Source organism: Rhinolophus sinicus, chromosome 11, assembly GCF_057876585.1.
Source record: "Rhinolophus sinicus isolate RSI-liver-muscle chromosome 11, RSI-T2T, whole genome shotgun sequence".
Lineage (NCBI taxonomy): Eukaryota > Metazoa > Chordata > Mammalia > Chiroptera > Rhinolophidae > Rhinolophus > Rhinolophus sinicus.
In genome coordinates, this window is record NC_142511.1 from 9,993,559 (window position 1) to 10,010,233 (window position 16,675).

At 46.6% G+C, this 16,675-nt stretch overlaps 2 protein-coding genes across 3 annotated transcripts in view; both read left to right on the top strand.

Moving 5' to 3' along the window:
* TDRD5 (tudor domain containing 5) overlaps positions 1-5,812 on the top strand; it is an 84,318-nt gene extending 78,506 nt beyond the window's left edge. The window contains exon 18 of the mRNA XM_088801600.1: positions 5,681-5,812. Coding sequence (XP_088657726.1) covers positions 5,681-5,733 — 53 coding nt within the window. The 3' untranslated portion in view covers positions 5,734-5,812. The remainder of the gene's footprint in view (positions 1-5,680) is intronic.
* LOC109447673 (protein FAM163A) overlaps positions 5,780-16,675 on the top strand; it is a 53,415-nt gene continuing 42,519 nt past the window's right edge. Inside the window, exon 1 of one of the 2 annotated variants that reach the window (XM_074322196.2) lies at positions 5,780-5,836. The gene's annotated coding sequence lies outside the window, so the exon portion shown is untranslated. Of the gene's footprint in view, positions 5,837-7,170; positions 7,226-16,675 lie in introns of those variants that run through there. The other variant, XM_019732313.3, reaches the window with a different exon arrangement.

The window sequence follows — 16,675 nt, forward strand, 5'->3', positions numbered from 1 at the left end:
TTTAAACCTGTTTCTATGAAAAGATGTATCTCATGGTTCAGCTGTCTAAAAGAAAGAGCTGATAGCAGGAGAACGGACGTAGAGAGGATGCATAGGGTTTCCTGCACTGCTCTCTGGGTGCTGGATGTGTGCTTTCAATCCTGCTGCTGTCAAGCTCCATTAGGAGATGTGAGCGTCAGCTTCCTACCTTTGGGGCCTGGCCTCCCATCAGCCCTGGCCGAAATGAGGACAGTGGTTAAGATTGGTAACCAAGAAGGAAGATAGGTTGGATATTGCAAAGAGCCCTTTTTCACCATCCTTACATCCCAGTCTCCTTTCGTATCACACAGGGCCATTTCTCTTCCCACTTGCAGGCACTGACTGCCATTAGGGAAGCCATTATTGCCATGTGCTGGCATCCATACAATGATTAAAAAACAGTAGCAGAGAATCAAGGCTAAGCCTCTGTAACCCTTGTATACCTAGGGAAGGGAATAGATTTCCTCTTTTGGGGAACATGGGACCGTACTAGAGGAGAGCCCCAACTCCAACCGAAGTAGGCAAAGTCATCTCAGACAATCCTGGTGATCGTGGGCTGACAGATGTCACAACCAGACTGCTTTTACGTCTGGTATCTGATGTGGCTTTGGTGGGTCAAAGCAGCACTTGGAATCTTGCCTCAGCGAGTTTCTGGGAAGGAAAAGGCCCCCTGGTAACATCGTTTCTTTGCATTTGATACAAAGTGGAAACCAGTGCCACAGAAAGAAACCGACTTTTGGAGAATTTTGAATTTGAAATTGTGGATAAAGGATTGTAGACTGGTATAAGAGAAAACCACTGATCTAGGCTTTGTAATCTGGTCCCCCTCTAGAGAAATCTGTGGTCTTAATCACTGATTAAACAGCACTTGACATCTTTAAAAAGAACAACTTTAATCCTAGCTCTAGTTAGTACATGAATGTCAGATAACAGAGTTGGCCATATGGAAGAAATTAAACCATCCTTTTTGATATCTCAGGAAGCTTCCACCAGAAGGACTTGTCTTTAGACAAAAAGAATTTTTTTCCCAATTATACTGACAACACCGAAACTCCTTTGGAAGAATGAGGAACAGCCTCAGATAAGGGAGGAGGTGATTCTACTGGCCAAGGAGACTAGATAGAGGTGTGAGTATCATCTCCTGTTAAGTGATGTGGTCTCTGTCTAAATGGTGTTTTGGTTTTATAATCGAAAGTCAATAGACAAATATTATTGACTTTACAACTTACTTTACTAGATGTATCTGAGAAAGCAGGGATATGGGTAATTGTTTTTTTTCCTGATGCAGTCCTATATACTTTTAACAAAAAGGCGGTTGTCATGCAAAGTAAGTCCTCCCAGATTAAAACAATGCCTGAGCACATGCAACTGGGGAACGTCTGCTTCTGATAATGGCAGATTAAGTAATTCAGACCCATCCTCCTGAAGCATAAGCTGAAGATAACTAAAAGCATTGGTTAAAGATTTTTTTTATTTGTTTGATTTTCGTTTTGTTTTGTTTTTTAACTAAAATATGTTTAAAATCTTCTTTAAAACATCAAAGAGCTCACAAGTTAATGAGGAATTTCTTGCTTGAAGCCCCAAGAGAGGATAGAAATCTGAAGATATGAGCCTTACATTTGGGACCACTCGGGGGTGGGGGGGCCTCTGGTAATCCTGGTTAGAGATCAAAAGTTGGAGTCCATGGTTCACCAAAGGTATGGATGCTGCTAAACCATCCCTGCTTTGGGTTCGGATCATATGCTATGGGGTAGGGTGACTGGAAGTGGGGCAGCACTTGTACTTGGGTGTGGGCTGGATTCAGTGACTTACTTCTAATGACCAGTGTGTGTGGCAATAGTGATACTCTACTCCACATGGTCTTTCATCCTAGGTTTCTTTACACCATGGTGGCCTCAGGGCTCCAAAAAGACAAGGGCAGATGTTGCAAGGCCTCTTGAGGCTTAGGCTTTGGAACTTATACAATGTTACTTGCACCATATTCCACCATATTCCGTTCCTAAGTCCCAAGGACAGCCAGAGTCAAGGGGGTGAAGGAAGAGACCCCACCTCTTCATGGGCAAAATGCTATGAATACTAGAATGAGAGGAAGTTCGCTTCTGTGGTAAAGCGTATCTACAAAAACCTTCTACAAATATCCTGAATTGATTCAAAACGTTTTCCTTTCACGGTCGTTTTTTACTCTGGGGAAGAGCAAGAGGTCACAGGGTGCTAGATCCAGTGACTAAGGTGGATGAGGACACACCGTAATGTTTTTATTTGACAGAAATTACCATATACGATGTGTGACATGGAATCTTTCCATTGTGATCACAAAATACGGTGAATGCTGCTGCCGAGTGTGACATTCCAACAGAAACGCAGGGCTCTTCAACTCGGATAGCGGTGCATCGAACCTTAGTAACAGTGTGTGACAAGTTTCAAGTTTTTCCGTGCAGTCAGTCGGGTGTGAACTACAATTGAGAGAAAGTGTGTGGTTTTTTGTTTGTTTGTTTTAAATAGCCCAGTTTTGTTTTGTTTTTAAATATATACATATTTTAATTTTATTGGGGAATGTTGGGTAACAGTGTGTTTCTCCAGGGCCCATCAGCTCCAAGTCGTCGTCCTTTAGTGTAGTTGTGGAGGGTGCAGCTCAGCTCCAAGTCCAGTCACCATTTGCCATAAATCATCCTCCATCATGACAATGCTCCGTGTCACACATCACTTCTGGTATGGCAATTTCTGTCAAATAAGAACATCACAGTGTGTCCTCATCCACCTTATTCACTGGATGTGGCACCATGCAACTTCTGGCTCTTCCCCAAAGTCAAAATGACCATGAAAGGAAAATGTTTTGAATCAATTCAGGGCATCGAGGCAGCCACTACATCACAATTAAAGACACTCAGGAAAGATTTCCAGAACTGCTTCAGAAAGTGGCAAGAATGATGGAATAAATGTGTTTGAAGTGAGGGGGAGTATTTTCAGGGGGATTAATAGCAATGTGTCTTTTACTATAATAAAATTTTTTATTTAAATATTCACTATATTGTTTGATCACACCTCATGCATCTATAGATGTATGATGTATGATGTATAGATGTATAGAACACTCCACCCAACAACAGCACATGAAACGTTCTCTAGGATAGACCACAAGTTAGGTCATAAAATAAGCCTCAGTGAATTCTAAAGGTTTGACATCACAGAAAGCATGTTCACTTGCTAGAATGGAATAAAATTAGATAATAATTTGACAGAAATAAATTTGAGAAATTCACAAATAGTAATATACTAAACCACACACTCCCAAATAACCAATGGGTCAAGAAAGAAATCACACAGAAAATAAGAAAATTTGAGATGAATGAAAATGACACAACACACCAAAACTTACAAAATGCAGCCAAAACAGTGTTTAAGGAAAAATTTATACCTGTAAATATCTATGTTAAAAAAGAACAAAGATCTCAAATCAATTACCTAAACTTCCACCTTAGAAAACTAGAAAAAAGAACAAACTAAATCTAAAGTAGGAAGAAGGAAGGAAATAATAAAGATTAGGGTGGAAATAAGTGCAACAGAAAATAGAAAACCAGTAGAGAATCAATAAAACCAAAACTGCTCTTGAAAAAGATTAACAGAATCGTCAAACCTTTAGCTAGACTGACCAAGAAAAGAAGACACAAATTACTAAACTCAAGAATGAAAGAGAGGTAATCACTACCAACTATACAGAAATAAAATGCACGATAAAGGAATATTGTAAATAATTGTACACCAACAAATTAGATAACCTAGATGAAATGGACAAATTCGTAGAAAGACGCAAACTACTGAAACTGACTCAAGAAGAAATAGAAAAATCTGACTACACCTACAGCAAGTAAAGAGATTGATTTGGTAATTTAAAAACTCACCAAGAACAGCCCAGCCCCAGATAGCTGATGAATTACACTGTTTCAAGACGAGTTAACACCAATTCTTCACAAGCTCTTTCAAACAACAGAAGAGGAGGGAACATTTCCCAGTTCATTCTATGAGGTCAGTATTACCCTGATACCAAAATCAGACAAAGCCATGCAAGAAAAGAAAACTACAAACAAATATCCCTAATATAAACACAAAACTTATCCGCAAAGTATTAGCAAACTAAACCCAGCAACATATGAAAACGATTCTATACCAGGACCAAGTGAGATTTAGCCTATGAATGCAAGGTGGTTTTAGCATCCAAAAGTCAAAGAATATAATACATTATCTGAATAGAAAAAAAGGCTATAACACTTGATCACATCAATAGATGCAGAAAGCACTTGACAGAATCCAGCACCCTTTTATTATAAAAACACTGAATAAACTAGGAGTGACGGGATCTTCCTCAACCTGAAAAAGGACATCTTATGGAAAACCCACAGCTAACATCACACTTCGTGGGGAAAGAGAATGTTGTCACCTAAGATCAAGAACAAGATAAAGATGTCTCCTGTTTCCCATTATTCAGAATTCACTGGAGGTTCTAGTCAGAACAGGAAAGGTGGAGAGAAGGCAGCTGACCACAATGGAATCAAAGTAAAAATCAATAATGTAACAGGAAATCTCCAAATACTTGAAAACTAAACAACACACTTCTAAATAACCCATTGATCAAAAAGGAAGTCTTAAGGGAAATATAAAAAAATACATTGAACTGAATGGAAATGGAAATACCATATATCAGAGTTTGGGGGACCCTGCTAAAGCAGGGCCAAGAGGGAAATTTATAGCACTACCATGTATCCCCAAAAATAAGACCTAGCCAGACTATCAGCTCTAATGCGTCTTTTGGAGCAAAAATTAATATAAGACTCGGTCTTATTTTACTATAAGACTGGGTAATATAATATAAGACTGGGTCTTATATTAATTTTTGCTCCAAAAGACGCATTAGAGCTGATGGTCCGGCTAGGTCTTATTTTCGGGGAAACAGGGTAAGTACATATATTAGAAAAGAAAACTACTCTCTTCGACAACACATATACTGAAAAAAAAAAAAAAAAAAAAAAAAAAGAACATCTCAAGTCAATAATCTAAACTTCCACCTCAAGAACCTGGGGGGGGGGGGAGCAAAATAAACATAAAGCAAGAAGGAGGAAGGACAAAATTAGGAGCAGAAATCAATAAAATTGAAAACAGAAAATAGAGAAAATCAATAAACAAAGAGCTGGTTTAATTTGAAAAACTAATAAAATTAACAAACCTTTAGCAAGACTGACAAAAAAAGAGATGACACAAATTATCGGTGTTTCAGGAATGCTTTAGAGTAGGGGTGTCCAAACTGCGGCCCGCAATCCATTTTTAATTGGCCAGCAGCAAATTCCAAAAATATATTTAATTTACTTAAATAAACCAGGTGAGGCAATACGTACTTCACCTCGAGTGAGTGGCCCAGCTGTTTGTGTATTTTACTGCATATGGCTCTTGGTAAAAAAACGTTGAAAAAAGTTTGGACACCCCTGCTTTAGAGGGAAGGGAAGGGCTATGAAAGGAAATTGCGGGGCAGAGGAGATTCTGGGGTTTTGGCAATGACTTGGATGGTGATTACACAGCTCTGATTTATGATGACTCCTGAGGTTGTAGATGTACATTGTCTGCACTTTTCTGTGTAATTGTTTATAACCAAACACATCTCTTCATATTTCAGGTTTGCCTTTGAGAAGAAATGAGATGAGGGAGGAATGGAGGTGTGAGGTCTGACTGTGAGAAAAGGCAGCACATGAAAATCTGAAGTCAAAATTAAAAACCTGTGGAGAGAGAGAAGAAACAATTCGAAGCTATGTAAACCTGCTGGAATGATCAGGTGGGTAGCTTGCCTTTGGATTTTTTTTTTAAATGGTGCTTTAAGAATAATACAGTTTGTTCCACATGCTAAATTTCTTACTCCCCCTACTTTACAAGTTGGACCTGTGCTGAGGGACCAAAGTTTCTCTGTTTTTTTAAAATGCATTATTCACTGTTGACTTGGAACCCTCCAGACTACCCACGGTATGAGAAGGAAAACACATGTGATGTGTGGAGAACACTTCCTGCTTGAGCATTCACCTGGGTGACCCCCTCTTCCCGCCTCCCCTGTCTTGGTTCAACCAGAATTGGAGAGCAAGGTCAGAAGGATGAACAGAACAGAGCAGGGCAAAGTGCCATGTTGAGATGCTTTGGAACTGCTAAAAAGTGGCAGTTTCCTTCCACCTTATCCTATCCTGTTCTCCAAGCAGACTCATGGCCCAACTTACTGTGAGGGGTACAGGACAAAAGCAACTCCTAGAGCTTTAAAACAGTGCAAGAGGATGATTTTAGACAAGCACTCGAGCGCGCTCTTAACGTGTTCTCCTCGCGTTGGAGAACGCGGGAGGGCTCTGCTTCTCCTTTCCTGCCTCTTCTGGCAGCACAGCTCTAATTACATACTGTCTGCCCCGCCGTGAGGACAGGGTCCCGCCTCAACATCAGGGGCATCAGGTGCCACTGGACTTCCAGGGACTCGTGTGGGCCAGAGAGAGGAAAACAGTTGAGCCTTTCAGGTAGCATATGAGGCACAGTCCAGTGGACAGCGACACACCCTGGCCCTTAAGGCTCTCGTGCTCTCTCACGATTTTCGGTGCTGGACCCGACCTACAGCGCGCGAAGTCCCCTGCCCGGGGCGTTCCTAGGGCGCCCGGCTCCTGAGCTTACATTTCTTAGGCAAACAGGCAGCAGAGCTAAAGGAAGGCTCTTTGCAAGACACCAGCCGAGCTATTCTATCCCTTCCCTTCGCCCTGCGGCGGGCAGCCTCTCTTTCGTGGGGGGCAGTCTCTCTTTCCTGGGGGATTCTCCTCGGACTGGTGCGAGCGCCAATCAGGTCTCTTGGTACCTGCCCCCAGCCCCGGCCACCTGGAGGGGCGATGAGGTTCTCGGCTCCGTGCGGGGCCAGTACTTGGAGCGCCTGGGCGGGCAGAGGAACCTCACGTGGGCCTCCCCAGCCCCCGGAAGGACGCACACAGACCGGGTGGGAGCCGAACGCGGGAGTCACCGCCGTCGCGGAGCTGCCCAGCAGCTGTAACGAGTTGGGACGCTCCTCCGCACCCTGGTTCCCCGAAAGAAAGGAAAAGGAGGGAGGGGTTGGGACCGAGACAGGCTGCAGACTCTGCAGGTCGCTGGGCTCCGCTCGTGGATGTGCCTGGCCCCGGCGTACTTCGGAGGGAGCCTCTACACCCAGGTAAGCTCGCCCAGGGCCGCCTCCCACTGCCCATTGCGATCTTGACTGTAGCCTCCAGGCTGGGGCTGGGTCCTCACTCTGTTGTCGCGTCTCACACCAGCAGCTGTTCGCGCCGAGGGTCACGGCCGTGCGGGCGTGGGGGTGGGGGCGAGGTTGGCGACTCCAGCCTCAGGGCCAGGCTGTGGGTCGCATGGTCCCCTCACCCCCGGGTCGGACTCGCCAGATCCCCGTCCCAGACTGAACCGCTGTCACTCGCCTCAGCTGGTCCTCGCCGACCTGCTCGCTGAGCCTTCCTCTCAGCGGGACCCCACGCGGACGCAGCTGCTGCGCCTTGGAGCCCGCGACCACCCGGGGACCATGCAGTGGCCCGGGCTAGAGACGCTGCACGCTCCATGGGACCACTGGTCATGCGTGAGTGAGGGGGCGCTGGGACTGGCACAGGGGTGCGGATGGGTGGCGTGGGGCTGCTCCACCGCCGTCTGTCCGTCTGTGCGGCCAGGTTGTTCCGAACGCGCGGGCGCCTCTGGGCTTGCCTGGCCATCAGGCTCGGTTTACTGGTGATTTTCCTAAAGTTTTACAAAATAAGGAGGATGGAGGTGCGTTCGCGGCGCGGAGGTTGGCATCTTTGTCAGTGCTTACGGGTCCAAGACAGCCGGGCGCCGGCCACCCGCCCCAGGCCGGCATGGAGACACCGGGGTCTCTTCGGGGCCGCCAGGCACGTCTATGAGGCCCCAGAGCCAGCGGTCCGCACCCCCGTCCCGTAGGACCAGATGCGGTGGGCTGGGCCCGAGGTGACCCAGAGGAGGGTTGGGCCCAAGTAGAGACCAGTGGGCGATCAGAAAGCAGTGTCGGGATCAGCCTTGTGTTCTGCTCTCGTGCCCCCTTGGGGGGGGGCAGAGTGCTGAGCTCTGGGAGACCACCCACAAGAATGGCTTCCTCCTCCTTGGCCCCCAAGGCAGCGAGGGAGGCAGGGGTGGAGATCTATGTCCTCTGGCAGTGCCCTTGCGCTACCTGCACCACCCATGTTTTTCTGCCACACGTGGGCATTCCTTTTCTCTGGCTGGAATTGTGGGGCCCCAGAAGTTTACTCTTCTGAGCAACTTTGGGGTGTTGGGGGACAGGTACCCACCCCCCAGGCTGGGTCTATAGGCGAGGCTGCTTCCTCCTGCCTTTTCCAGTCTGCTCAGCGGTGGACTCTCCCCAGCCTTGACCCACTTGCCACCCTGCTGGAGGCCCCCGGTTGATAGGAGGGGGTTCTCAACCACAGGGCTAGGGGACCAGTTCTGAGGAGGCAGCATTGTATCTGGCAGAGGGGGATGCCTGTGGAGTCAGATCTCTATGCCCTGCCCTGCCCTCCAGTATCTGAGCTAGACCCACGTTTTATACCGTGTGAGAGACAGTGATGGGGGATTTCAGATCCCACATGTTCATTTCGCCCTGGATTCCCTGGGATTTGGACTCTTCTGAGGGAAAGGCAGCGAGCGTCCTTTGTGTACTAATGAAGTACTTGGAAGTCCCTTCAGATCCTGCCCCTTTCCTTCAAGGGGATGACAGAGCAAAGGAACATTCTCCAAAAGCATTATTCTCTATAATTTCTCAGATCTCTCTCCAGAGGTTCCAGCTCCGTGCCTGAGAGGATCTAAACCAGCATATAGAGACAGGGGGTCATGTTGGCACTCAGGGAGGAGCTAAAATGTGGCTCCCCAAGGTTCAGTGGTGACATTAGGCGAGCCAGCGGCAGCCCCTTCCTCTCAGTTCCCTCGCTCACATAAGGGGCTTGGCTGAAATTTCTACACCCTGGGGGATGAAATGAGACAGGACCATGTGCAAATGGAAAAGCCTCTGAAGTACTTTGGGGGGGGGGGAGTCATGTGCTCAGGTAGAAACCCTAGTGGTGGGCATCACTGGCACTTCTGTCAGAACCAGAAACATGCATTCAGTGACCTCACCAAAAACAGTGCTCGGGAAAGGCAAGATGGGCTCCGTGCTGATGAGAGCAAGCCCCTCCTGTTTTGATCAGGGATCTCTGCTTTGTCTCTAGCTTGCCCATCTGTAATTGGAAATGAGCTCTGCTTAGTCCAGAGAGCACCTCAGTCTGTACAAACATCATCCAGAAACAGGGGAGCCTGGCACAGGAGTGGCCCACCCCTCACCCAGAGGCACAGGGTGGGGTTTTAGCTGTATCTCCTGCTAACTTTGGAAGGAGGCTGGGTTGGATCAGAGGAGGGGCCGGGAACCCTCCGGGTGGCCACTTAAGAAAAGAGCCGGGCAGCCCTGGCTGGGCGTTCCAGGTCTTGTCAGTTGTGAAAAGCCCTGAGATGTAGAATCTGGTCTGGTGATTATTAACACTAATGAAAGCTGCTACCATTTATTAAGTACCTTCTATGCGCCAGGCACAAGGCTTTGTGACGTCACTGTTATTATCCCCATATTTCATTTGGGAGAGGTTAAACAACTTGCTCAGATCCTCATGCTAGTAAGTGGCAGAGCTGTGCTTGGAACCCCGGTCTCACTGGTTGCAAAGTCCCTGCTCCTTCCATGGGGCCACTGTCCTCCCATGCGGTAGCTGAAAATCCAGAGCCCTTGGGAATAAAGACTGTTATTTGTAGATCCAAGAGATGTGACCCCATTAGACTTCAGGGAAAGTGCTGGCCTGGTAAAACTGGATGTTCTTTATTCCCGCTGGGACTCAGGGGTTTAATCCATATGCAGAGATTAATTCGTTAGCATGCTGAGTGCAAACTAAAATGACATACTTATTTATCTTTCAATTAGCAAACTTCAGAAAGATGGATACATTGTTGATGAGGTTCAGGAAAAACAGGCACTGTCATGCATTGCTGGCCAAGTAAATGGGTCCAGCTTCTTTGGAGGGCATTTTAGAAACTTCTCAAAATTTGAGATGTCCATGCCATCCGACGCCATGGTTTCATTTTTAGGAAATTCACTCAATGTTATACTTGCCTACATATTATATACATACACATTGTAGCATTGTTTGAGCTGTGGAAGAACAAGCTACATGCTTATCAAAGGACGACTTGTTAAATATCTTGTAGAACTTACACATAGTCGAATACAGTCCTATTCATCCATAAAAAAGAAGCAGGAAACTTACTCTAAAACTGACATGGAATGATTTCCAAGATACGTGGCGAAGTGGAAAGCAGGCATAGAGTGTTTATAATATGCTACTGTTCATGTTATAAAAGAGGAGAAAGAAGGAGAGTTCCAAGATTATTTGTATGTCAGTACATAACTATATACACAAAACCTAATAATGTCTGTTGCCTCCAGGGAGAGTGGACTTGTAAACCCTGTGTATCTTTTCAATTTTGAATCATGTGATTGCATTAACTTTTTTTTTTAAATCCTCTCCTTGCTCTGTGCCTGCCGGTCTCTCAAACTCTTCTCCCCCAGGTTGCTTGAGAGTTCCCATTGAAATAAAAGCCACGGGGTGGTGAGACCCCACAGAGCTCATAGTGTCTGGCCACCTAGAATTCCTTTCAATTTGCAGGTTGTGCTCAGAAAGTGGGGGCAAGAGGTGTTTTTAGACCCCTCTCTGATCTGGGTAGGGAAGATCTGATCCTCCAGCTTGGAACACAAAACGGAGAAATAGAAACTATCCCTCTTTTTATTGCCCTACTGTTCCCCTGTACAGTGTAAAGCCTCAGCGATCCGATGGCATTAGTAAGGAAGCAGGAGCCCTGTGGTTGAGCGTCAGAGAGGGCAGAAGGTGTGTCGGTCCCTTTCGTTGTTGCACTTGGACCTCAGAAAGGAGAGGAAGAGAGATGTACTGGAAAGAAAAGGTTTGGAAATTCTTCTGTGGTCAAGGGCTCTATTGTCCCAGAGGGGGAAGGAAGGTTATTGATAGGAGTTGTCACGCCATCAATCGATGTGTCCCTGAATGCCCCTTTGGGTGCTTTCCATCAGCCCAGATGCCCAGCTCAGTAGTTCTCCCTCCTTCCCCCACCACAATTCCCTTCTGCTAATCAGCCAGCCTGGTAGGGGGAAGGGATCAGGCACTGCCTTCCCTCTTTCAGGTAGGACAGGCTGTTCAATAGCAGGAGCCGTGGAAGAAAGACTTGCTTCCAGTCACAGGAGATGGGGCCCTCCTTACCTGCTACGGGGTTACCCTTCATCGGAGGCTTTCTATGTTCTAGTTACTCTGCTAAGCACTGCCTACAGGTTGTCATCTAATCTCTTGATCGGATATATTGAGAGGCCAGGCTCATTGCCACCAAGCAACACCTTTCTGCTCTCCCTTCAATGACTTTTCTGTTCTCTGCTCAGTAACTTGCACCACAAGCACGAGGGCGTCACACAGGTGTCACACACTCAGTCTGGGTTATAACGGCACGTGGCCGAGCATGCCAAGCTTTGATGGATGAGCTGGAATCTTCGCAGTCTGCATAGTTTTGCGCAAGGCACAGTTCGGGGACGAAGCAGTCAGCGTTCTTGCTTTGGGTGTCCATCCTTCTGGCGTCTGTCTCGGTGTGGGCATCAGGACCCGGCTGAGTGGACAGTGCGTGTGACGTTCCCGAGGGACGGTGGCAGGAGAAGGAGCCATGGCCTCTGCGTTGGTCCAGATGCTAGTGGTGTGAAAGGCTGTGAGATGGAAGGTGAACAGGGTGGCCCCTGGGACTCGGTGCTGGGAGTCTGCCTGCTGTTTGGAAAACACAGCCTAATGGCTGAGAGCCTCGCTCACTGCCAACCTTTCTCCTCCCACGCAGCTCACTGGCTAGGGCTCACCTCTGACTCGCATCCCACTTCAGAAAGAAACAGCTTGAATTTTTCCCCAGATAAATTCTGGAGCACACAAGGCAGCTGCTGTTGCCTGCAGGGGGAGAGCGAGAAGCTGAACTGGGCTCTCAGCTGCGGCTGCCAGAACCTCGGCAGGAGGGGAAAGCCAGATGCCCCGACTATGTTTTTTTGTGTTTTTTTTTTAAAGTCACCTTATGACACAAAAACACGATGTTTATATAACATACGAGTAGTTGGGTGATCAGTTTAAGCCACTTCAGTTCAGAAAACATCTATTGTTCAAGGCACCGGGAAGACAGAAAGAAAGAGGAACAAGATGTGGTCCCTGGGCTTGAGTTGCCCACAAGGCAGTGTCATTCATGTCACCAAGAGGACACACGAGGGGCACAAGTGACATGCTGTCACGTGCAGAGAGGCTGACATGAATCAAACGCTGGCCCAAGTAACTCTGATCGATGAGATTGCTGAGGTCTTTTTGGAGGAGGCGATGTTGGAATTAGGCCTTAAGGGTTAAGTATGAATTGATGGACCAGCTCAGCTACAGTGGGTAAGAGCACAGCTTCGGCAAAGGCACAGGGTTAGCACAGAATGCGGAGTGTTTCCAGCTGCACTAATGTCAGTCAGATCATTATTTACTCAACTTCTGCCACAGGCACGCTCCTTGGTATTTTTCAAGTACTTACAGAGTGAAACTGTTTAGATCCCCATAAACTAGTTAGTCAGTGTGCTATTTGTTTTGGAGGTAATATTAGCAGAGTTTGATGCTAGATTAGCTATTAGACGTGCAGCCCACAAGCACAAGGCCTATAAAACTATTATAAGTTTATATCGGATTCATTGTGCTTTTTAAAAAACTAACTGGTGCTATTTTACATATGTAAAGTCGACATTTCTGTTTCCTCAAGCCACTGTGTCACCATGAGTGTTTCAGAGGCGGCAGAGCGTAGCCGGAAGAGCCCTGGGGGTGAGAACCCAAGTTCCACCTCCCCGTTTTCTTCATGTTTATTCGGTCATTCATTGGTCCCTGTAGTCAACAAATATGATCCGTGTGCCTGGGCCAAGTGATGGGCTGACTAGGGAGAGGGAAGAGGGAAAGCCGCAGTCCCTGTACCTCCAGGAACTCACCTCAGAGATGTGGTGGCTTCGGCTCCAGAGCACCGCAAGAAAGCGAGTATTGCCCTGAAGAAACTCACACACATGCTTCGGTTTCCCAGGGCTTACACAAGTGATGTGTACACTATACTGTTGTCTATGAAGTGTGCAGGAGCATTCTATCTAAAAAATACATATTTCAGTTTAAAAATACTTTGTTGCTAAACAATGCGAACCATCCTCAGGGCCTTCAGGGAGCTGTGATCTTTCTGTCGTTGGAGGGTTTCACCCGAGTGACCTCACAGATCACCATCACAAATATAACAATAATGAAAGAGTTTGCACTATTATGAGAATTACAAAAATGTGACACAGAGACACGAAGTGAGCAAATGCTACTGGGGACACGGTGCCGATAAACTTGCTCCACACCAGAGTTGCCACAAACCTTCAATTTGTAAAAAACACGGTATCTGTGAAGCGCAATTAAACGAGGTGAGCCTGTGCATGGACGAGATCACAGGAGGAGGCGATACATGCCAATGAAAATAGGGACAAAGGGCTGTGGGAAAACATAATCCACATGTGTTCTATAAATGCTGGTTGCCGAAATGAATAAACAACGTGATAAACAGTAGCACATACCACCGAGAGAACAAATCAGAGGACTGCAAGTTATTTCTTTGGGTTTGGCTAGTGAGTATCAAACACTTGTTCATTCATGTCCAGAAACCCATGGACATTGTGCTGCTCTCTGGTGAACACCATGAAAAATGCATATGTTAAAATGGCTGACTATATAATTTTGAAATATATCAGAGAGCGTCCTGTGCTAGATTCTTGCACAGATACAGAATGGCAGGCACCAAGTTTTAAGAAAGAAAACTTTATGAAACAGAAGCTTTAAGTTAAGGCTATTCTGTCAGCTCATTATTTTCCCCCCGACAGATTGGGGAAAGACTGCCAGGATTTTATTTTAGTACAGGAAACTCTCCATCCAGCTGGTAGAACACCAGGGCTCCACTGTTGACAATTTGAAGGTTGTTGATGACTTTACCAAGGGCAACTTCAGAGGAGTAATGAGGAATACAGGCATAAAGTGGAGGTACACGGCATTATGAGAGTGTGTAATAATGTAATGGGAGGTATGAAGCCATTCAGAGAGGACCCAGGAAGTCGTGGGAACTGATGATTGAACTGACACCGGACGATTGAGTACGAGCTAAGGAGGTGAGGGGAGTTTGGAAGCTGGGAGAGGATATTCCAGAAATGGGCAAAGGCCATGGCTAGAAAGACTATGATATTTTGAGGTGTCAAAGGCCAGTGGACAGGGGTGCAGAGAGCAGGAGAAACATACGAGATGAGCAGGAGAGGTAGGAAGTTAGAATATGCAGTCTCATCAGCCACAATAAGGACTTTGATACTGATTCTAAAGCAATGGGTAGTCACTGAAGTACTTAAGCAGGAGGGCGATATAGTCAGATTTTTCATTTCGAAAAGACCACTCTGGCTATATAGCGTGGGCAGTATATTTGAGGTGGTCAAGAGTAGATCCTTGGAGGCATATTAGGAGACTCTTGAAGTAGTCCAGGCGAAAGACGACAGTTGTTCAGACTGGGACGTTTGTAGGAGAGATGGAAAGACATAGATTTGAGAGTTTGAGAGTAAAATGGACAGGAAGTGATAGTTTGGATGTGACAGTTGAGAGGGACGTGTTGAGAATGAGTCCTAGGCTTCCAGCTTTGTAGTAGTGGATGGTGGTACCATTCCCTGAGACAGGACACGGTGGGAGAGAACCAGGCTTTGGGGTAAACCTCATGAGTTCAATGTCAGCCGTGTTGTATTTGAGGAGCCTTTGAACCATCTGAGTGGATGAATGAGCAGGAGTTTGGAGGAGATGTCTGGGCAGGAGGTATGCCTCTAAGTCATCAGCATCCAGGAGTAATTGAAACCCTGGCATGGATGGCACTGTCTAGGGAGGAGGATAGGCTTGGAAGAGAAGGCCTGGGTTAAGGCTGAAAAGTCAATATAGGAAAGGATGATCCTGAGAGGCAGGGAAAAAAATAGGAGGTGGAAATAATCATGAAAGCTAAGAGCAGAGTGTTTCCTGGACAGAAGACAAAGCATAGGTGCTGCTGAGAATTAAGTTAAAATGAGAACCAATAAAAATCCATTGGCTTTGGAAAGACGGAGGTTACGGGTGATTTAGGCGAGAGCCTCAGTGACATGATGGGCAAAATCAGACTGTAGCTGGTCTAGGAGAAGGTGGAAAGTGAAGACATGGGCACTGAACGTATAAATAAGTCTTTCTAGAGGCTTGGCTGTGATAGTCGGAGGGAGAGGGTGGTTTTATTCTGTTTCAAGGAGAGACACTTGAGCATATTTATGTACCAATGGAAGGGACCCCATTGAGTGGAAAGGTTTATGGGTCAGAGGAAGGATAATTCACAACGTAAGGTTCCTAAGAAGATGTGTGCACAGCATCAAGCGTGCAGGGCTAATGGGAGAGAAGGGGGGTAGGATCAGGGCAGATGCCGTGACGTCTCTCTGTGGTGGTGGGAAGGTAGAGTGTTGCCATTGAAGGAAAGGTGGCTAGCAGGGAGACGGAATGCAGGAGGAAGCTTACTTAATGGGGGTGATTAGGACAGTGAGTAGGAAGGGGGAAGAAACGAGGGGAAGAAGATGATACTGCAGCACTTACGAGCTGTGTGACATCGAGCCCAGTTTTTACCTGTACCATGGGAATAATAACCAGGATGCCTGGCCCATAGCAAGTGACCGACAAATGCAGGCTGCTGTTTTAACTTTCATCCTCACGGTGACCACAGTGCTGAGCACATAATTGGTTTTAGCATGAAATAGTCGTCAGTACTCCCCGAGTATTGGTACCGATGAGTAAGAAGCAAATGGGCATCTCTCCGTCTACACCTGTCTCATTTCCTATCTCTCGAGCACCAGTCTCTTTCTTTAAGCGCGGGGAAGCTTTCCCACCACTTAATGCTGAGGGATTTGTATGTGGTGCTTCGCCAGGGCATATTCTACTAGGGGGTTTAATCCTACAGGCAGGGCACTGGGCTAGGGTGAAGAGAGAAGAGAATGATTGACATGAGGTGGGGATAGAAAGTGTAGCCTTTTATTCCTACTAGTAGCTTTGCTGGGAAAGAAAAGAGAGGTAGTTGGGATAATAGCCATAGGAGGAGGTGAGAAGTGATGGGTTGTTTTTAAGAGTGAAAGAAACTTGAACATGTCCATGACTGAGGGGATAGGGAAGAGGGGAGGGGACAGGTGGAGAATCTTCCATGGAGCTTGGACTGGATGAAGAGGGGGGAGGTGGTATCTAGACCACAGGCAGGAGGCGGGGCTGACCAGGAAGAGGAATCTTTAGCCTTTAGACATGAGGGAAGAGGATGATGGCTGGGATAATCCTGGGTAAGATTTGGGGGTGGGCTAAGGATGGGGACGGGAGGATCAGGTAGTTCACCTTGAATGTGTCAGTTCCCTTTGTGATGTAGGCAAAGTTGTGTGCTAAGAGGGAAGAGGATGGGCGTCCAATGGGGACATGGAACTGTCGCTAAGGGGAATGGAAGTATTGTG